The sequence below is a fragment of the Coenobita brevimanus genome, chromosome 25 (assembly GCF_032717465.1).
Source record: "Coenobita brevimanus isolate Jiangsu-jjx chromosome 25, ASM3271746v2, whole genome shotgun sequence".
NCBI classification, from domain to species: Eukaryota; Metazoa; Arthropoda; class Malacostraca; order Decapoda; family Coenobitidae; genus Coenobita; species Coenobita brevimanus.
This window is the reverse complement of record NC_136978.1, coordinates 14,436,896-14,460,721: the sequence shown is the minus strand read 5'-3', so window position 1 is coordinate 14,460,721 and position 23,826 is coordinate 14,436,896. Positions and strand designations below refer to the sequence as shown.

General features: G+C 40.8%; 1 protein-coding gene across 1 annotated transcript in view; it reads left to right on the top strand.

Moving 5' to 3' along the window:
• The window catches only part of LOC145393725 (uncharacterized), an 86,508-nt gene extending 79,632 nt beyond the window's left edge, over nucleotides 1-6,876 (top strand). Inside the window, exons 10-11 of the mRNA XM_080267769.1 lie at nucleotides 72-2,133; nucleotides 6,733-6,876. Of these exons, the coding sequence (XP_080123895.1) occupies nucleotides 72-2,133; nucleotides 6,733-6,876 (2,206 nt within the window). The remainder of the gene's footprint in view (nucleotides 1-71; nucleotides 2,134-6,732) is intronic.
• The last annotated feature ends 16,950 nt before the right edge of the window (nucleotides 6,877-23,826 follow it).

The window sequence follows — 23,826 nt, the reverse complement described above, 5'->3', positions numbered from 1 at the left end:
CTGTCTCAATGTTGTTTGGTGTGTATTGTTATGTAATGATATTTTATAATGTTATATTGTATCATTTACAGGGCAAAGCTGTGCTCCATCAGGGCTCAGGGTGGAGACTGTCGTTTAGGGGACCTACCCTCTCTCTGTTCCTCTGAGGAGTCCCTTGTCTCCCTCTTCCCCTTTAGTGAGGATGAGGATGTGTATGAGGGAGTTGAGGATTACTGCACTGCCTCCCCAAGCCAGGCCAGATCTACACACCCCGCTACCCTCACCTCCACGCCAGTGCGAACTCCAAGCACTGGGGGTGGAGAAGGTCGTGCTCACACACTGCCACCCAGATTGGATGCTGTACCTCCTCGTTGTGCTACGCGCCCTGAAGCCACCCAGGATCCAGACTACCTCAGTCGCAGTGAGGTTGCCTTGGCTGACACCTCACCGGCAGTGTCTGAGGCCATTGCCAGGACACCAAGTGCCAAAGGAAAAGACAGTGGCTCACGGCCATACTGGGCAGATTCTAGCTTGGGGCCAAGTCTAGGGCTCATTTCAGAGCAATTTGCAGGTGGAAATACAAGTGGGGAACGCATGGGAAGGGAGGAAGTCAGTGCTCGCCTGCGTGAGCTAGCTCTTACCTCTGAAAGTGGGTCTTGTTCTGTACTTGAAGTAATTGAACCTTCCACTGATGAAAGTGATGGACCACCTGAGGATGATCCAGGGTCAGCAGATCCTCAGGGTGGGTCTCGTGGAGTGGCACCCCCTCGGGGTAGTGAGGAAAGCAGCAGTGGTGAGAACCAAGTATTGAGACCATCGCAAGACCGCCGACAAAAACGGGGACTACGACCTCGTCACGATGATAATGAGAACTGTGGTCGTAGCAGTGAGGTGGCAACAACCTCAAGTGACAGTGGAGGTGATTCTTTTGGTATCAAACAGTCTGACTCAAGAGACCATCATCTTCACAATTCCAACTCATCTGAACATAAACACTTTTTAGTGAGTGAGACATCCCCGGGCGCCGCTGCCGTGGATGTCTCAGATGTGAGCGGACAGCGGCACCAGGGTGATGGTGAGGGTGGTGAAGCTGGCAAGGACCCTCCTGGGGTCTACAAGAGAAAGGGTTTCCTACACAAGTTCTCCATTAAGCCCCGCTGGCCTTCCAAACGCAAAGTGAAGGTAGTGAGGAAAGTGCCTGAGCTCAGTGCAAGGGATTTTCAGGAGACATATGGCATGCGTGAATCCTCACTATCCCTGGTGGATACAGATGCACACACTACTACAGAGTCCAATACTTCCTCTAGTCAAGAATATAGCAATTCCTCTGAGGAGTCCTCGATTGGGAAACCCACCACTTCCACCACTACAACTTCCTCCTCCACTGTTACTGCTCGTGCCTCTGATCTACCCGAGGCTGAGGCAGCACGTCACCATTCTCGTGGTGGTGATACTGGTAGTGGCAGTGTCACCATCAGTGCAAGTGGAGCACCACCACCAAGCCCTCCACCACTGCCTACACGGCGTAAACTGCTAGCTGAAGATGCAACAGTGTCATCGCCCTCATCCTCATCACCAGTTGTGCCTGAGTTAACATCCTTGGAAGATGGCCTGGCACCAGTACCCGAAGAGTCAACACTGAAGCCAAGTAGTGAAGCACGCAGCTTGGCAGCATCAGAGGATTCGGGCATAGTGGCACGTCCTGCTTCCTCAGCCTCAAAATCTGACTCTGTGTCACGACCAGAATCATCATCTTCCTCATTCCCACCCTTCAAAAGTGACTTCCCCATGCAGAAGGGGTTCTCCCTGACGCAGGACCTATTACCCACTCCAGACTCAAGCACAGCTGGCAGAATGTCACCTGCGCCCAGTGAGGTGAGCAAGACTGAGTCAGCCCTTTCCCCACCTTCTCATGCCTCAGATGTTAGTAAGAGTGAGTCAGCACGGCAGTTAAGCCTTGGAAAGGATAGTGTGGGTGGCAGCACCAGTGTCAGCAGTAAGGAGGGCTCAGCCTCCTCCTCATCTGACTACTCACTCACTCTGATGCCTCTCAAGAAGCAGATCAACGTGAAGACTGCTGCCATTATTGATATTTCCTGTGAACAGAAGGCTAAGAAGCCAGAATCACCAGGGAGTCTTGATACCTTGCCCAGGGTGAGTAGCTCTTGGCCAGAATGGTTAGTTAGTGGGTTATAGATGGACTTGTAATTTGCATTCATTTTGAAGCTAACTCACTTGATAAAATTCTGCCTTTGGGTGATTCTGCACTGAGTGGCAAGCCAAATTGTTCCCTGTAAGTCAAGAAACCATTTGTGATGCTGGGTGGTACCCATATAACTCCATATTCCCAGCAGGCACAAACAAGAGGGAGGGAGGGTGAATTGTCTGGGTTAGTGTTCCCCAGACCTCAGAGGGTCCAATAACTGTCCAGGACCCAACCAAATGGGCAGGTTCTTGCTGTGTGGAATGTGAGAGACACGAATGAGGAGAGTAAGAGGGTGGAAGTGATGAATGTGTCATAAGGGTGCTAAGTACACTTTGATGGTACTGTATGAAATGAAGATGAGAGGAAGTGATGTGAAGAAGTGAGAGGGTGTGAAATGTGTATGCTCAGGTATGGATGCACATGGAAGAACCAAGGAAGGAGTCACATTGCTGATGAACAAGGAGTGGTAGAGGGGAATAAAAGATTACAAATGTGTCAGCTTGAGAACATCAACTTCCAGTTTGAGAAGGTGAAAGTGGCACTTATAGGTGCATATTCACCTTGTGACAATAAAGGTGATGCAGAAAAAGATAGGTTCTGGGATGAACTGGTTGAATTAATAGGACAGGCACCAAGGAGTTATAAAGTGTTTGTGGTGGGTGATGTAAACAGGAGAGTAGACTGGTCCTGTAAATGGTATAATGGATCATCATGGCATGCCAGGGAAGAACAATAATGGATAGTGACTGAAGGACATGTGCCAGGAAAGGAGTTCATACATTTGTAATTTATATTTTGATGATAAAGGTGAATGCAAATATACATGACACACAGGGAATGGAGACAATCATGAAAAAAGCTTGATTGATTATTTGCTTGTAGAGAGAATGGTGTTTGGGAGTGTTTCTGATACAAGAACAATGAGAGGATGATGTGAAGACTTATCTAATCACATGATTTTGGTATGAAGGTTAGGCTGAGAGGAGTGAGATGGATAGAGAGAGAGAAGGACAGTCAGAGCAAAGACTGAGAGTGGAGAAGCTGAGAAACAAAGAAGTGGGAGATGAATACCATGCTAAAGTAATGGAGGAGATGGTATCAACGAACTGGGAGGAAATGGATCTGGACAGCTTGTGGAAGGCAAATAGTGAATGTTTATTTAGGAATGCCAAAGCACTATGTGGTGTCATGATGTTAACAAAGGAAAAAGATACCTGTACAGCATGTTCGGATGAAGAGACTGAAAGGGCAGTAGAGGAAAAAAGCAAGAAATAGCTCGAGTGGATGCAGGAAAGAGATTCAAATGAAAGAAGAAAATACATTGACAGGAAGATGCATGTGATGAGACTAGTGAAGGGGAAAAAGGAGGAGGCAAATAATGATCTTGGATGAAAAATGAATAGAGATTACTCTGAAAATAGGAAATGTTGTGGAAAGAGATGCAAAAATGTAGAAGTTAAAGTGGAAAAAGAAGTGAGAAAGTGTGAGGGATGAAACTGGATGAATACTAACCAATGGGCATGAAGCAAGGAGCATATGGAAAGTATATTTTGAAAGGCAGATGAATGAGAATAATGAGAGAAGAGCAGCTGTAAACGTGATTGATTTTGGTTGTTTGCAGAGAAGGAATGTAGTGCTAGGAAATGTTACATTGGCAAAAATGAAGAATGCTGTGAAGTGACAGAAGAATGGTATGGCAGCAGGTGTTGTTAAGGTTTGTGGACAGATGATTAAGTGTAATGAAGAGAGTGGAATGAAGCATAGGTTAGAGATATGTAAGAAGGGTTGGATTAGTGAAACTGTACCAGTAGCGTGGAAAAAGGCAAACAAATTGAGTGCAAAAATTATAGTGGCCTAAGTCTTTTGAGTGTTGTAGGAAAGGTATATGGAAGAATTATCATAGAGAAAACAGGGGATTTATCAGTAAGGCTGGTGAGTGATGAACAGGGTAGCTTTACAAGTGGTAGAGTATATGTGGATCAAATATTTGCATTGAAGCAGATAATGGAGAAGGATTGCGAGAAGAACTATAAAGGGTTCATGGCATTTATGGATCTGGAAAAAGCTTATAACAAGGTAGAGGATGTGTGGATCAAATATATGCAATGATACAGCTGGTGGGGAAGAATTGTGAGAAGAACTAAAGTGCTCATGGCATTTATGGATCTGGAAAAAGCATTACAAAAAAAGTTAAACAGAGGGGGATTATGGAAGGCTTTGTGTGTCTGTGTCGTAGATGGTAAGCTGTTGAATGCTGTTAAAAGCTTTTATGATGGTAATGAAGCATTCATAAGGATAGGTGGGCATCTAAATGAATAGTTCAAGATCGGTATTGACATGAGACAAGGTTGTTTGATGTCCCCCATGACTGTTCAGTACTGTATCTGTACAGATATATGGATGTGGTTATGAAAGATGTAAAAACATGAGTAATGGAGAGAGGGATGGCAATAATGAATGGTGAAAGATGGAGTACCTCAAATGTAATGTATGCAGATGATGCAGTGCTGCTTACAAATAGCAGACAGGAGCTGGGTAGGCTGGTGAATGTTCTGTGTATGTACAGGTACAGTATATGGGTGTGGTTATGAGAGAGGTAAAAATACAAGGACAGGAGAGGGGGATGGCATTGGTATTGAATGGTGAAATGTGGAGTATCTCAAATGTGATGTATGCGGATGATGCAGTGCTGCATGCAGATGATGCAGTGCTGCTTACAAATAGCCGGTAGGAGCTTGGTAGGCTGATGGAGTGTATTAAAAGCATCTGTAGTGTCTTGCCCTGAAAGTAATTGTAGGTAAGAGTAAAGTGATAGTTGATGACAGAGAAAATTATTCCCAGTGTGATAATAGAGTGAACAGAGAGAGACTTGAAGTGGTGAGAGTGTTAAGTACCTGGGTACAGTGATGGAAAAAAGGGAGGTAAATGTGCAAAAGAAGTGGAAAGTAGAGTGGCACAGGGAAGGAAAGTGGCTGTTGCAATGAAGGCCATCATAAGAAGCAGAAGTCTGAATGTGGTGGCTGCGAGAGGCATGCATGAAGGAGTTTTAGTGCCTACTCTGACATATAGGTGTGACACTGTGGTGTGGCATGAAAATAAAAAACCAAATGTAAGAGCAGTGGAGATGGGACAGTTGAGAAATGTGTTTGGAATGCAGAATGTGGATAGGATAAGGAATACAGTAAAAACTCGACATAACAGACTTCAGTAAACTGGAATTCGCTTTTATTGGACTCGAGGAGCTACCGGACTAAATTCCTGTATATCAGAAAAAGTCCGATAAAGCCAGAAGCAGTCTGGACTGACTGACCACTTCAGCTATGTTCACCACAATAAGGTTAATAAAAGACAAGTTTAGCAGTGTACAGTGCAGTATTATTATATATATTATACCATTTGATTAATGCAGTGAAGTTATAATGCAGTACAGTACTGCAATGGTAGCCAAACAGTTTAAAAACCTTGCATGTGATCCAGACTAATGTCTGATATATCGGAAAAAGTCTGGGTTAACAGGGGGAAGTCCGGATGTCGCTTTTATTGGAATTTCGAATTTTTCAGAATGGCTTGGGCCCCAGTTAGTCCGTTATAGTGATGTCTTACTGTAATATGGTTGGTGAAAGACATTGAATAAAAGTGTCTGAGTAAGATAGATTGTGCATAGATGGTATAGTCATGTGGAGACTTAGTGTGGTGAAAAGGGTATGTATCTGAGCAAGTTTGAAGGTAGGAGAAGGCATGGAAGTCCAAGAAGATGAATTGATGTGGTAAATTGTGTGAGGAAGAGAGGTGTGGAAACTGAGGAGGCTTGGGAAATGGGAAAGAATCAAGCTGGCCAGATGAATTTTATGCAGAGGAGTGTATGACCATAGTTTGGCACCCCTTTTTTAACATGACCAGATTGACTCTATCGGACTTGTTTACGTGAAGTTACAGTACATGATGAATGTTTTTGGCATATCAGATAGAGCCAGGATTCCGGGGGGTTGAATGGTGAGTGAATGGAAGCGTTGCCCATTGGATTGGGCAAATTTGGACTGTCTGGATGTTGCTACTCCTCACCCTGCCCTAGGGTGGGAAAGGAGGTCCAGTTGATGATGATGATGATGGTGATGATGTAATTTGAGGGTCTTCATATTGAGTGTCAGATAGGAGAGAGTAAAGTTATATGTAGAATCTGGTTGAACCAGAATTCTGGGGCTTCAGTGGTGAGCGAATGGGAGTGTGGATCATTAAGTTGGACAAATTTTGGTTAGTATCCTCATTCTGTCAATTTTTTTTCTGGCTCTTGACCTTACCTCACCCCACCCTAAAGTGGGAAGGGAAATTATGATGATGATGGTGGTGATGATGATGATGATGATGATGATGATGATGATGATGTAAATGGAAATTAAATCCATAGTTTGATGTCATGAAGACACTATATTCTGATATTAAGAAAACAAAGTACCTGAACTATATTTGAAATCTTAGCCACACTTTAGCATACAATGATATGATTATTGTGTAAATACAATGCCAAACCAACAATGTGTGTATTACAGAGTGATGGCACAGGCAGCAAGAAAGAGGAGAAACCATGGTATGAGCTTTCTGATGAAGAATCAGACATCCTACTTCCAGACAGACTTACAACCAAGGTTATTCCTCGCCACTCATCCTCAGAGGACGAAACTGAGGTCTGCTGACATTTGGCAAGATTTTGACAAATCAACCAAGTTCCTGACAGTTTGATCAGACTGCCAGCATCTGTTTTCCAGGATGCATGCGTTCATACTAGACTTCAAATTATCTCTACCAGGCCGCTGATGTCAATTTTGTGAGGCTGCCGCTGTATCTACTCTGTGATATCCAGATCTTTTCACCTGTGTGGGCTTCCCAGTGCCATATCATAAAGCATTATCAAAATGAGTTAGTGATTTACAATGAGTGCTTTATGGAAATTCAAACAAAATTAATAAAGTTCCTCAGAGACAGGCCATCAAATTGGACTGCATTTTAAAATGATAAATACCTTTGTAATGGTGATGTGTATAAATGAATATTACAAGTTGCTTTATCATGGAAAATTATGTCATCTGGAATCAGCATCCCTACGAATAAAATCGATCTTGCTCCAACACTTCATTAAAAAAGGCTCATATTCTTGGTCAAGGAGAGTTCATAATGCTGCTTCCTCAGAAATTTAATCAGCACCTTGCACATATTGTTCACTATGGTATTACCGGTGCAAACTACTGATATAAACTCTGTTGATGTTAGACAAATATAAAGAACATCCAAGAGAATATTTAATACTGTACTGTATGTAAAATGAATTGCCAAGGAAGAGGTGCAGTGTTACTTTCTGAGCCAACAAGAATATAGCACTGAGCACTACCCTCACAGTGTATAGCAGTTCATCATGCCAGCTTCAGGCAGAGAAATATATTGATTTCAAGAGATGGATTCAACAGATCATGTCATCCCCATCCAGCTTCAGAAGAGCGAAATTCAGTGATAGTCACGGTAACAATGGTGCTGGAGAGGAGGGTGAGCCAGAGAATGGAGTGCTGTGATACATTATTCCGTAACACTCCTAACTCTCTTATCCACCCCATAACCAGGATTATAAAACATCAGTTACAGCCAACATCCAGACCTGTGGGCTCCCTCCAAGTTTTTGTGTGATTATGAGAGGTTCTGGAAAACTGAAACAAGTGTTGCAAACACTATGGATTATTATATTAGTGTTGGTGAAGTGTATTATCACTTGTTTTTGGAGACTGAGATATTTTCCTCAGTATGTTAGTAATGCATTAATTCTTGGTAAATGCCTTTAGCTACTGTATGCAATGAAATATGAAGACTGACTTTTGAATTGAAGCATTAGAGGAAGGCGATTGACCAAATTTTATATAAATATAATGACATTCTGCATAAGCAGGTATATATACATACATACATATATATATATTTTTTACAAATAATATAATTTTATCATGTGAGAATACAAACTGCATAAACTAGTACAGTTCCATAACTTCAGTGGTTCGTTTATGTATGACTGTTTAAGACAAACCAAGCAAATAGTTTTTAATGTGGAGGCTAATATTAAAATGTTTACGGTGTTCCAAGTTGTGTAGTGTGCGGAAGAACATTTGTGGCAGAACCGTGCCACACTTGTCCTGTGCCAACGTTGTACTGTATTCCCGCTGTGCCCAACAGATTGTGCCAAACAGAAGCAGGAAAGTCGTGGAAACTGTGCTGCCAAGTCTCCCTCTTATCTACAAGAGTAAGCAGATACGCTGCTCAGCCACAGCTTAGCAAAATGTGCAGTGTAGCTCGCAAAGGAACGCTCAAGGCTTTAGTTTTATCACAGATTTCTTCTTCGTTAGACTGTGCTTTAGGTATCATCGTTCTGTTATGGTTGTTGTCTAACAATGATATCACATTTTTATACACTCTTGCATCATTTGCATTAATTATTGATGGTGGAATCAAAACCCATGTGTAAATATTTTGTTCAGTCCTCCTCGCATGTTTTGGTTCAATAGGGATGGCATTGCTCATCCCTTGTATTCTCATCATCTTAGGAGGTTTTCTAGCATCTTCTTTGCAGTTTATTTTTCATGTTGGGTCATGCACTCCTTTTGTATGTTATAGTCTCAGCATAGATTGCCTAAACTTTTAAGAGATAACACTATGCTACATGTACAAATAAACAGATATTACATACTTCTGTCATCATGTATGCTAAGTGTGTCTTTGTAATATTGATAAGGACTACATATGTAAGATACTGTACAGAAGAATATTAATGTGTTCTGTGCAGAAGGAAACTGGTAAGGAAGAATTCTAAGGAGCCTCCTGTGCTGATGAGAATGTGGATCTGTTGGACTGAAATTCACGAACAAACTTACAGCCAACTCCCTCTTGTAACTCAGACTTGTTTTTGTAGGAACAATAAGAAGAGTGTAGAATCTTCACTTGTCTCTCTTTCTGTCTGCCTGAACAAAGCGTAATTGAAAGAGGAGAATAATCATGAGCTGTTTTTTGTTTCTGCAAACAGGACAAGAAAAGGATCATGTAGAATTTTCCTGCATTTCTTGTTCTTCTTGATAATCAAAATCTTGAATTGTGAGAGGGACTTGATCATAAGCTTGTTGGTGAATCTGAACTGGTGGTCATGTAATGTTAAGACATCCATGGACCCACCCACTTGCACGTGTCAGTCATTCCATTTTTGTATTCACTACCACCACCTCACTCCATAACTACCACCACCACCACCACCATTCATGTCACTAACTCCTCACTTTTGAGACTGCATTTAATTCCTACCTGCTGTCAGTATTGTCCAGCATACTATAATTCCTTTCATATATTGCCCTTGCACCACCACCTTCAAAGCTGCCACTCATGTCACCTCATATTTTCATTCATATTCTGAGACCGCATTTATCCCTGTGTGCTATCATATACTGCCCAGTATAATAACACTGTAAATCTTTTCACATGTCCCATGCTGTAGGATATAGTGAATGCTTGGATCAGAATGCATAGACAGACTTACAATCAGTTCCCTTTTGCAGCTATGAATTCCATTTGCAGAAAGAACCAGAAACATCCCATTTCCCTGTCCTAACTATGAAGACAGATCTTATTTCCATGATAAGTTGCCTCTCAGAACTGAGATATGTGTTTGCAAGAAGGGCATTTAATGTGGGAAAATTCTGCACGCTTCTTTCTTGGTCCTTTCCACAGAAATAAAGCATAGTAATGAGAGGTAATTTCTTGCAAACAGAAATCATATGATACAATAGGGAGTTGATTGAAAGTCTTTTTGTGCATCCAGACTTGGCTTGTCTGTAACTCCCTACCCTCATCACCTCCCCACCCCCCGCTACTCAGGGATGCTACCAAGGGCTGCCTTGCCATGCCATTACCCTAACAAAAAAAACTAGGTAATTATTATGAAGTCTAGTTGTGTAGCCTTGTTTATGAATATTATTGCAATTGGAAGACTTCCACACCTGTAGCTGTGCATGAACCAGTAGGTGGATGTGGCTTTGGCTTACTTATCCTATCACCAAAAGTGGTGTTCCTTGGCCCTATGGATCAGTGGTTCATCAGGACCTGTAACACACAGCTTGAACTTGTAGAGCTGGTCACTTATCAGACATAAGCAAGCCTTCCACTGCAGTAAGTACTTACACTACATATACAGTATACAAAAACTGAGCTTAATAAAACCTAACTTAACTGTGAAAACCACATTTTTTTTTTTTTCCCCCTCTTTCCCATTTTTAAAGGTTAGTGCCACAGGATGCCAAGGTTAGGACTGATGGATACCAAGATTAGGAGTGACGAATGCCATTAAGGTTAGAAATGAAAGATGCCAAGGATAGGACCAAAGTCTTTTTCACAGTTAAGTTGGGTTTTGTTTGGTGTGGTTTGCATAATGTCAATAAATATGGTGCACAACTACAAATAATAATTACCAAATACTTTCCCTTGTAAGTTAACAGTAAATTATATGAATAAAGTACAAATATCATTGTGATCTAACTTTACAAAGTCTACAAAATCAGACAGCACCAGTCTCCATAATTTTTCCTAATTACCTATCAGTTTTGAATACAGGAACCAGGAATGAGATTCACGAGCAGACTTATGATCAGATCCCTGTCATAATTCTGAGTTGTTTCTGCAGAAAAGACAAGAAAATTGCAGAATCTTTGTATCCCTCTTGTTCTTCCTGCAAATACAGATATTAATTGCAAGATAAGATTATCATAAATTATTTGTTGCTGCAGGAAGGAAGAGAATGCAGACATTCCATGTTCCTTGTTCTTCCTGCAAAAACAGATCAGAAGGCCACTTCCAAAGTCAGTGCTTTTTGTAACAATGCTAACCAGTGAAACCTTCACTCCTCTGCATTCTCTTCCACAGTTACCTTTGACAGTGATGTTAGTTAATGAGTGCAAGAACTTTGGCTAACACAAGCATTATGAGAACAGTTACCACAGAATATGAAGTGGACTCCATTCCTCCCCAGTGAACCTTGCCTTGTAGGGATTTTTTTTTTTTTTTAATAGATGCAGAATAAACCAGCTATGGAAGCAGGCCTTACTCACAGCAGTGAGATGATTGCAAGTGTGTTTGTGATTTTACCTGCTAAGGATATTTGCGGCATGGCAGAGCTAAGACCCCCGCTGCTTTCACCTCAATGGGTTGTGTTCTTGTTGATGTGGGAGACTATAATGCCTTTTCCTTGGTGATTTACCCTTCCTCAGACATCTCAACCCCACCACTATGATGTATTATTTATCTCACTACCTTTACGAAAAATTACCATATTCTGTTTATGAAAGTTTTTAAGTACTATGGGTTAGACATAGCCCTCATTAAGCCTTTTAGTACAGTAGGTCTTCCTTGAGCTAAGAAAAAAATCACCCAGAGGTAGCAAGAGTGAATGAGACATCAGTATATTGAAGGGGTGAATATCCTCTTGTATGGTTGTGATGCAAATTGTCAGCAATGCAGAGTTAGAAATATCACCGAATATTAAGATGCAATAGGCCTATGCCAAATAAATTGCTAAGAAAAAGAAATGCTGCAAAGTCTCATATGTCAGTAAGATTATGACTTAATAAGTGCTTCCCCATACATCTGTATATAGACAAACCATGTAATTTATTTGTAACATTTGTACGTGCCATAAAATTTTTTGATATGCGTATCCTGTATCTTCTGGGAGTACAGTCAGGGAATTAAATATCTTCCTAAAGCTTGGTGAACACATTGCAGAGAAGTTAAACTATCTGAGGCATGCATTTGTCCAGTGAAGACTGATTATTTAAAATGATTCATATGAGACAATTCCTTAACCCTTTCACATTGGGTGTCAGGTATACATGCCACAAAAAAAAGGTCTGTAGTCATCGGGTGGCACGTATATGTGTTCTGGACTTTTTATATTTGCGCACCAGTATTGGGAGTCCAATAATGGTTCACGTATCAGGAGGTGCCAGTACTGAGGTGTTGCCATCACAGGAGCACTGTTTTATTGTCTTGGTGCAGTACGAGATGTTTCCACTGTAGCGGCAGCCTCTGGCCACTCTAATTACTACTTGGCAGAGTTCCAGCATCACGGTTTTTGACAGCTCAAAAAAAACAGGTAATTATTATTATTATTATCTTTTTAACATTATGTTAGTCATCATTGTACTCAGAAAATTATGCTCTGTTTTATGGTGTGGAATATTATATATATATATATATATATATATATATATATATATATATATATATATATATATATATATAAAATTGTCTTTATATATCTCAAAACCCCCGTGTGTGGGACATCCAGCCAAAAAAAAAAAAACACCCCCAAGGTGGAAGGGTTAAACATCATAAATATATTATCTGTGTAGCATGTATGCCAGATTTTTTGCCAGGAATTTAGGTCAATCTGATATAAGCACAATAGATATGATACATGTATGATATTTAAGATCTTAATTAGGATTTGCTTGTATTACTGATGTAATCTTCAGGCAGCACTAGGAAAGTGGTTGATTTCCTGGCTGTATGTGTTATACCTAGTTGAAGCTGTGTACAATTGTTGGAAGGGTAACAGAGAAACTATTTGACCTTTATTGGTAGGCCAAGTGTGTCTCTTGCAAGTTGATCTGATGCGTTAACGCACCTGCGTATCCTTAGTTTGTGCTGCCCTTCAGTGTATAGCTAGACCATAATTTGTTCTTTTAGCCTCTTCACTAATATGATGTATTGCGTATTTTATTTTGCCACCTCCAGACAATTTTGTGTAACTTTGGGGACACCTCTTGCTGTTGAAGGGCTTGAAACAGTCTCCATTAAACTCATCCACGATAAAAGGTAGTCCAAAACTAAATAAAATCTTCAGATGGCAGCAGGAAAGACAAAAATTAATCTCTTTTGACGGAAAGAGGTAATCCAGTTCACTCAGAGTACATCATTACATCATCTACATGTTATTCTTGGAGCCACCAAACAGATTAGTCAGCTGAGGAAAGCTCTAAGTAGAGAAGAGGTTAATGAAAGCTATATCTATCCCCTGCATTATGAAAAATCTCCATAACTGGCTAAAATGTTTTGGAGGTAGCTAGAATGAAATACTGAAAAATAAATCATGGGACTGAAGATGTTAAAGTGTGTGACTATGCATGTTTTGCTCAAGTGATGGTTGATGCTGAGGGTGTCAACACCGGGACCCATATCCTTGTCAGCTTAGGAGGCTTTCTGGCACCTCTTCCTTCGCCATTTATTTGCAAACTACCCATCACAGTTCTACCTAGTGCTTTTTACATCCATTTAACATCAACATAGATTCATAATTAGCTGTTAAGAGATTATTAACATGCAATATGCAGAAATAAACTGGTAAGGAAATGGTGCAAGGGAGCATCCTTAACCAATGAGAATATAGGCTCAAGACACACTCCATGATGAAACTGTATAATTATGTCCACTGCCCGAGATGATATGGAAAGCAACTCCAAACTTATGGTCATATTATTAAAACTCAGGTACTTGAAGGTGTGAGCAAGCTCCTGATTTAGTTAAGGGGGTCAATTTTCAGAACACATGTGAGCATAGGAAATGATTAGACTGCATTGCACTCTACAAAATACAGTAATTGAAGATAGGATTGATTAGTCTGCATCCCACTTTACATAATGCAGTCAGCAGAGAGGTAGGCAGGTCAGAGTTCTTTTATTTTTCCATCATATCCTGTAATAAAGATGTCAGACATTGGGGGTTTGCTTTCCCCTTTATGATCTCAGATTTGATAATATGTCTGTAAGAATCTGCTCTGGTGTGATCATGTACTCTCATGAGAACATCGTAATCACTTGAGCTTTGAGCCTGATATTTGTGTATAGTTTTCGTTATGATCTTGGGCCATATTTTATTTACGAATGTGTTACCCAGCACTTGTGTATCAACTCTGAATATATGTTTATTAATGTAAGAATGTTAGGAGACTAGCTTCCTAGGCATCTGGTGAATGAAGCTTCAAAAACAGTACAGGCAGTCCTCATTATAAATGGAGGATATGTTCTAGGATACCCACTGTACCATTGATATTGGAAACTGGGGGAAGCAGGCAGATCAGCTTTATAGGTTGCAGTGGAATTTAAGTAGACAATTTTTGAGCAATTTACATGTACTTAAGGCTTTATACCACAAAGAAGGTAATAATATGCAGCATATAACAAGGACTTACCTATAAAATGGTATATAAGTTGGAAACTCAAAGTTCACACTCAGTTATACAGGTATTCCTCATTATAAGTAAGGATATGTTCCACAATCCCACAACTTATTCAGTACAACTAAAACATAGTAAGGTGAGACTGGAAGATTAGTTTTACAGGTAACGATGTAACTATAATGTATATAATAATTCACACTTTTTGTCTTTTTACCTCTCCCCATTGCATGGCGATAGATTCAAGCTAATGTTTATTACAGTGTTTTCTTGGGTTTAGTATATATATATATATATATATATATATATATATATATATATATATATATATATATATACAGTATATATATATACAGTATATATATGAATATATACTGTATATGTGAGTATAAAAAGTCAGTTCACCTAAGGCATGGCTAATTGGTTCTGGAACAAGCCCTTGTCATAGAAAACTGTGCCATACAAATAACTAAACTTATGGGAAAAATGGAATTTGGTTCTGGACATTTGCCCAAAGTCCCCCTTTTCACCTCACTTTTCCCCATTTTCCCTGACTTTACACAAGCACACAATCAAGCAGTCAGTCAGTGCATGTGTTACACACAAATTAAACACTAAACAATAAATAATAAAGAGCTTTAAGGGCATAAAATACTGAATGTACCTAACTCCAATGATGCTAGTGCTAAAGCGGAAGGGGTAGGGTTAGGGGTTCTGAGGCAAGGGGCACGTTTCAAACCTTGTTGCAGCCCCGCGCCATAGGTATTTTATGCGCGTGGTTCATTTTTTTTGGTTCTGGCACCTTCCCGTGTCATAGAAAACCGTGCCATAGAAGTCCGCGCCATAGGCGATTTGACCTTATATATATACATATATCTCATCTCTCATCTCATCAGCCGTTTGAGTGTCCATTGCAGGACTGGCTTATCCCAACGAAAGTGGAGACGATACAGCCAATGTATCGCTACCAAGTGGCTTAGGCTGTCTGGTAGAGATTGTATGTAGGGTGAAAAGTGCTTGTAAGTGTAATTGTAGTGTTGAAGTGGCTTTGGATGTGTGTAGTCTGTGAACCAAGTGTAATTGGCCCGCACAAGCCGATTGGGTGCAAGCATATGTTACAGTATGAGACACTGGTTCAACCACAGCATCCCTTGTGTCCGCCAATGCACTACGTGGCCAGAAGAACGCTCCCAAAGTTTATTACCCTGGCGGGGCGCGAACCCTCGTTCTTCAGTGTACAAAAACGCACAGTTTACCACTGTACCACAGAGGCTCCATATATATATATATATATATATATATATATATATATATATATATATATTTATCTATCTATCTATACTAAACCCAAGAAAAACTCTGTAATAGCTCAAAGGAAGGCTATTATATGCACTGTATGCACAGCACACAGGGTTCAAGGGCGGGGGTGTAGCAACAACCCTGGACCAGTTTTCAGGGTAATAAAAGAAAATTTTGTATGGCCATAGACAGAAGCAAATATAATAATTTTTTAGCCTTCCCCATTAATAACTGATGGTGGTTCAAGGGAGGGGGCACACACCCCAATCCCCAATGTTGACCAACAACAAAATATCCAGTTTTCAAGGTAAAGGAATGGAAGTTTGTGTCATATTCATCATTCATCATCATCATCATCATCATCATCATCATCATCCGGACCTCCTTTCCCACCCTAGGGCAGGGTAAGTAGCAGCACCGTCCAGACAGCCCAAGTTTGCCCACTCCATTAGGCCACACTTCCATTCATTATCATTCAAGTCCTTGGAATGCTGGCTCTATCTGCTACACCAAAAACATTCGCCACAGTCTGTAGTTGCTCATATACGTTTCCAATAGAGTCAGTCCGGATGCTGTCATGTTAAAAAGGGGTGCCAAAGCACATCTCACAACATTCATCCAGCCAGCTCGATCTCTTGTCAGTCCCCTATCCTCACTGACTTCCATACCTCTCTTCCTCACACACTTGCCCACCATATCCCTCCACCTTCTCCTTGGCCTACCTTGCCTCCTCCCTCCTTCAGGTTAGCTCAGATATACCTTTTTCACCACTCTGTTGTTATCCATTCTCTCCACATGATCATACCATCTCAGTACACTCTCTTCGATTCTGGTGTCCACAGACTTCCTCACTTCACATCTTTCACGAATCGCATTATTTCGTATCCTATCCACTCTCTGTACCCCACATACATTCCTCAGCAGTCCCATCTCCACTGCTTTCACTTTTGACTTTTCATTTTCATGCCACACCATAGTCTCACACCCATACATTAAAGTTGGCACTAATACTCCTTCACTTAAGTCTCGTGTTGCTGAAGCACTCAAGCCTCTGTTCTTATCAAGGCCTTCATAGCACCACCTGCTTTCCTTCCATGTGTCACTCTACTTTTCACATCTTTTGTACATTTTCCTCTCTTTTCTATCACAGTACCCAGGTATTTGAACTCTCTCACCAGTTCCAGTCTTTCTCCATTCACTGTAACATCACACTGGGTGTTATCATCTCTTTATAACCATCACTTTACATTTACTCCCAAGGCATGATGCTCACAGACATGAGCAAAACTTTGCACTAGTCTACCAAGTTCTTGTCCTGTATTTTCAAGTAGTACTGCATCATCAGCATACAACCAATTTGATATATTCCATCCATCACCATTCATAACCAATGCCATCCCTCTCTGCATTACTCGTGTTTTTACTTCTCTCATCACCCCATCCATATACTGTATAAATATACATACATATATATGGTATATATATATAGATAGATAGATATAGATATATGTACATAGATAGATAGATAGATATAGATATAGATAGATAGATAGATATAGATATAAATATATATCATTCATCATCATCATCATCCGGACCCCCCTTTCCACCTAAGGGCAGGGCGAGGAGCAGCAATGTCCAGACAGCACAAACTTGCCCAATCCAAATAGGCCACACTTCCATTCACTCATCATTCAAGCCCCCGTAATCCTGGCTGTACCAGATACGCCATTAACATTCACCACATTCTGCAGCTTCACACCAACGTATCTGATTGAGTCAGTCCGGACGCTGCCATGCTCACAAGGGGTGCCAAAATCCCTGATCATGCACTTCTCACAACATTCATCCAGCCAGCTCGATCTCTTGTCAGTTCCCTGCCTCTCTGACTCCAAACCTCTCTTCCTCAAACACTCATCCACCATATCTCTCCACCTTCTCCTTGGCCTACTTTGCCTCCTCCCTCTTTCAAATTCGCTCAGGTATACCCTTTTCACCACTCTATTGTTATCCATTCTTTCCACATGACCATACCATCTCAGGACACTCTTCGATTCTGGTGTCCACTGACTTCCTCGCTCCACACCTTTCACGAATCACATTATTTCATATCCTATCCACCCTCTGTACTCCAAATAAATTCCTCAGCAGTCCCATCTCCACTGCTCTTACTTTTGACATTTCATTTTCATGCCACACCATAGTCTCACACCCATATGTTAAAGTTGTCACTAACTCTCCCTCATGTAAGCCTCGTGCAGCTGCAACACTCAAGCCTCTGTTTCTTATCAAGGCCTTCATTGCACCAGCTACTCTACTTTCAACTTCTTTTGCACATTTTCCTCTCTTTTCTATCACTGTATTCAAGTATTTGAACTCTCTCACCAATTCCAGTCTCTCTCCATTCACTGTGACATCACACTGGGAGTCACCTACTCTCAATAACCATCACTTTACTCTTCTCTACATTTACTGTCAAGGCACGACGCTCACAGACATCAGCAAAACTCTGCACTAGCCTACCAAGTTCTTGTCTGGTACTGTACTTGCAAGCAGTGCTGCATCATCAGCATACAACAAATTTGAGATATTCTATCTATCACTTTTCATTACCAGTGCCATCCCTCTCTCCATTACTTGTGTTTTTACTTCTCTCATCACCCTGTCCATATATATATTGAACAGCCTTGGGGACATCACACAACCTTGTCGCATGCCCACACTGATCGTGAACCATTCACTTAGATGCCCATTAACCCTTACACATGCTTCGCTACCATCATAAAAACTCTTGCCAGCACCTAGCAACTTACCATCTACACCATACATGCGCAAAACTTTCCACAATCCTTCTCTGTCTACTTTGTTGTATGCTTTTTCCAGATCCATGAATGCCATAAACACCTTATGATCCTTCTCACAAGCCTTCTCTGCTATCTGTCTCGCTGCAAATACTTGATCCACACATCCTCTGCCACTCCTAAAGCCACCCTGTTCATCACTCACTAGGACTTTTGATATCTCTCTTACTTTCTCTATAAGAATTCTTCCATATACCTTCCCTACCACACACAGTAAAGTTATGCCATGATAATTCTTGCACTCACTTTGCTCACCTTTATTTTTGTACAGGGTTACAATCACAGCCTTTTTCCACTCTGCAGGCACAGTTTCACTCATCCATGCCATCTTACATATCTCCAACAAGCACTTCATTCCACTGTCTCCACTACACTTAAGCATCTCTGTATACACCTCATCAACCCCAGCTGCTTTCCCATTTTTCGGCCGTTTCACAGCGCTCTTCACCTGTGCGGGTGTCACATCTCCTGGCACTACATTCCTTCTCTGCACATCCCCCAAACCAATCATGTTTACAGCCGCTCTGCTCTCTCTATTCCCATTCATCAGGCTTTCAAAATATTCTTTCCATCTGGTCTGTACTTCATCTCTATGGGTTAGTAACCTACCACCTGCATCTTTCACACCATCACATTTCTTTCCGCTTTCACTTTTACATTTCCGCACCTCTTTCCAGACTAACTTCCTATTTTCAGAGTAGTTCGCATTCATTTTTCTTCCCAGATCATCATTTACCTCCTTCTTTTTCCTTTTCACTAGTCTCTTTATGTGCTTCTTGTTCTCAATATACTCAGTTCTTAGTTCAACTAAACCCCTATCCTGTAACCACTTTAGCCACATCTTTCTCTTTTCCTACACCGCTCTCTTAACCTCCTCATCCCACCATGCCGTACCCTTCTATTTTATTGATACTCTTGCCACACCACACACCACTTTAGCATTCCTAACTAAGCAATCCCTGTATGGAATCCACAGGCTGTCCAGATCCAGTTCATTCCAGTTCACTGATTCTAACTCATCCTCTACTTTGGTGTTGTAATCATCTGCCATTTCTTTGATCCTCAGCTTCTCAACTTTCAGCCTTTTTCCCTGACTGCTCCTCTCTCTCTTGATCCACCTCACACCTCTCAGCTTGATCTTGCATACCACAATCATATGATCTGACAGATCTCCACATCGTCCTCTCACAGCCCTCGTATCAGCAACCATTCCCATCATCGACCTCTGTACAAGCACGTAATCAATCAGGCTTCTTTCAACATGATCCCTGTTTCCTCTGTACCACGTATATTTATGTGCATCTTTGTGTTTGAAATACGAATTACAAATGCACGACCTCCTCTCGTGGCACATATCCTTTATTCAGTTTCCATTATCATTTTCTCTTGGTACTCCATAACAACTCATTATGTCATCCTCAGGACCAGTGCCTACTCTTCCGTTCATATCCCCCATCACGATCACTTTATAGCTCCTGGGCATTTCTCCCACTACTTCACCCGGCTCATCCCAAAACCTGTCTTTCTCTCTCTCAGTCCTGTCCTCACATGGTGCATACGCTACAATCACTGCCACTTTCACCTTCTCAAACTTGAATTTGACATACATACACCTCGAGCTGACACATTTGTAGTCTCTCGTTCCACTGTGCCACACCTCATTCATCAACAAAGCAAATCCTTCCTTACATCTTCATCTCCCATTCATTCCCGGTCTTACACAATTCACACCCTTCCACTCCTCCACTTCACTCCCTTTCATCTTCGTTTCACACAATACATCACGGCATATCTCGCACTCTTGAACACACACACACACACACACATATATATATATATATATATATATATATATATATATATATATATATATATATATATATATATATACGTATATACAGTATATATATACAGTACAATTGAACAACCATGGGGACATCACACAACCGTATCGCCTGCCCACTCTGATCATGAACCATTCACGTAGACGCCCATTTACCCTTACACGTGCTTCACCACCATCATAAATACTCTTGACGGCACCTAGCAGCTTACCATCTACACCATACATGCGCAAAACCTTCCACAATCCATCTCTGTCTATCTTGTCGTATGCTTTTTCCAGATCCATGAATGCCGTAAACACAGTATAGTCCTTCTCACTAGCCTTGTCCACTATCTGTCCTAGTGCAAATTCTTGATTCACACATCCTCTGCCACTCCTAAAGCCACCCTTTTCATCACTCACTAGGACTTCTGATGTCTCTCTTCATCCATCCATTCATCCATAATCCAGTCCACTGTTGCCCGATGAGGAGCTAGGCTTACTTTATAATAATTCTTCCATATACCTTCCCTGCCACACTCAGTAAATGTATGCCATGATAACCCTTGCACTCACTTCGCTCACCTTTATTTTTGTACAGGGGTACAATCATAGCCTTTTTCCACATTGCTGGCACAGTTTCACTCATCCATGCCTTCTTACATATCTCCAACAAGCACTTCATTCTGCACTCTCCACTATACTTGATCGTCTCTGCATACACCTCATCATCCCCAACTGCTTTCCCGTTTTTCAGCTGCTTCACAGTATTTGTATAAGTATATTTAAATGATCATTTAGGTTGTAGGCACTGAAGGAACTGAATTTATGGTTTGGGGAGGGAATGCAGTCCTCACTCTCAAAATCTAGGATATTATACACAGTTATGAATGTAAATGAATTAAATATTGTATACCATATACAGTGTTTAGGTATATGCCCAAGCAGATCATGGGCACCATTGGAACCAAGCATGATTGTTGGGAGAGGAAATGCAGCCCCCAGTCCCCACCTCCTTAGAAAATATTCATAATATGGCTAACTCGAGTTGTACTTGCTAGCACTGCTAGTAGACAATACTGTATTTGTGTAATTTATGGCAGATTTAGTCATAAAAATGAACATTTATGAAAACTGAAATGAGGACTTTCTGTATTAAACTTGATACTGCGGTAAAATTGATGTCCCACAATTCCTATTGCTGCTACATGGAAGCAGACCCAGTTATTCACCACATGCCTAAGAAGGGTCATCGACTGAGTTTTGTTTAAGTCTACCTCACGTCCCAGTACAGTGTCACAAGGAGTCAGAATGTAAACAGTGTCATATTTCCTGCCAATACAAGATTCACAAACAAACTAACAATCATTTCCCTGTGGGAACTGTGATTGTTTCTGCAGGAAGGACAGGGAAATGAGAGTGCAGTATCTCTCCATGTTTTTTGTTCTTCCTGCAGAAATATTTGAGTTACAACAGGGAACTGGTCATAAATTTTTTGTGGATCCAGGCCCATGTGTCGATGGTGCGCATAAAATTCATTTGTGTTCTGAGTATATGAATATTGCTAAGCTCCAGATAGGCTAATACTTAACCGCTTGAGCTGCAGTATATCTTATTTGATTTTAGCGTTGCTGTCATAATTTGTTCATCCAAGAAGAAACTTGTCAAACTAGAGGGATTGGATACAACCTATTATTAATCCATTCACTACAAGAGGCCTCCCCTAATCAACATAAAATAGTTTGATAACAGCAAGAATATGTTAAAGATGATGTTCTTTGGTAAAAGGGGTTATTGCTGCACTCAAATGACTTTTAGCTTGTCTAGTTATGTTCTTGTCCCAACTTTGCATGAATTTGTGATCAGTCAGAATTGTTTAATGGACGTCATCATTGTCCTGCAGCAAAATAGTCCTTGCTTGCAGTGTATAGTTCTGTTTTCATTTTCTTCATGTAATAACACTGTTGACCTCATCTGTCTTCTACCCTTCAGCCTGAGGATGTATTATAATTATTTTATTCCTGCTAACTCCATAGAGTTTTATTCTGCTTAGGAGAGATTTTCAAACTGGAGGGGTTAGAGATAATTTCCATTAAATATTCCAATCCTAAAGGTTCTTCTTAAACTGAATATAATTCATTTGGGAGTAACAGGAATAAAATGAGAAAGACATCATCATGGTGAAGAGGTTAAATAGTGGGCTTTAGCATGCCCCATTAATCAGTTGACATATTATTTTGCAGTTTAATCTTGCCACTGCCAGCTGATTTCCTTTAACTTGTGAAAACCCCCTGGTGGTGAAGGTTACTTATAACCTTTCCTGTTTAAAAAGTCTCATAATTCAGATGAGACTGTAATAGCAGCAAGAATTTTTTGAGCAAGACTTCACCATACTGGATGGATAAATTTTGTCACTACAATAACATCTTATTTATTTTAATCGTAATATTTCCAGATGATTGATTTCAATTCTGGGAAGAACGACTTTTGTTTGTGGGCTTCCAGCTTTTGGTTCTTTTTTCTTTGCACAAAAAAAATACATACTGTCTTCAGAAACCTCTTCACTATAAGGGGGGGCCTCCTAAAACTGAAATAAAAATAATCTGATGTTAGAAAAGAATTAAAATGATGTCCTCAGGCTGTAGGGCTCAAAATTAATAATGAAAACTGGACTGCTCCCATGCCTTCTTCTCAATCTTTCTTCCCCTAGCCCATCCCCTCTCTCACTCCACCTCCTCTTACCCCCTCTCCCTCTCCACTTTCCCCAAGCCCCACACCTCTCTCTCCCCTGCCTCTTCCCCTCCCCCCTCACCTTCTTCCCCTGCCCCCTCCTGTATCTGTCTCTATCTTTCCTCCTCCTCCTAACTTCTGCAATCTCCCCCTCCTCCTACATACTGTTCTACTGTTCTGTAAGATAGCTGTAAAGGCTATGTGCTTAAAACCTTGAATCAAACAACATAGTTTTTTTTAGTTTATTCTTGCCACTTCCAGATAATCTGTTTTGCACAGACAGACATATTATAGTGAAGGGGTAAATGAAGACTATATGAAACCCTTCCACTTCAAAAAGTCACTCAAGCTAAATAAAATTGTTTAGAGGTAGCAAAATCACTCAAGCTAAATAAAAGTGTCTGGAGGTGGCAATATTAAAATGAAAAGGATGCCAAACTGAGAACATGAAAGTGTAGGCAATCCCCCAGATTTCGTAGTCATTGAGGAAATGCCTGTGGTTATTTGATATGATTAGGTTACTTTCCACATTATTTCCATATTACAGAGTGCAGTCAACAATGCAATAGAGAAGCCAGACTTGTTCTGTCTGTCACGTACTTCAGAAAGTGTCATAAAAATCTAGGGGCTTGCCATCCATTTTAATGCTTTACTGGTAATTTCCTCTGTGTTCCTCCCT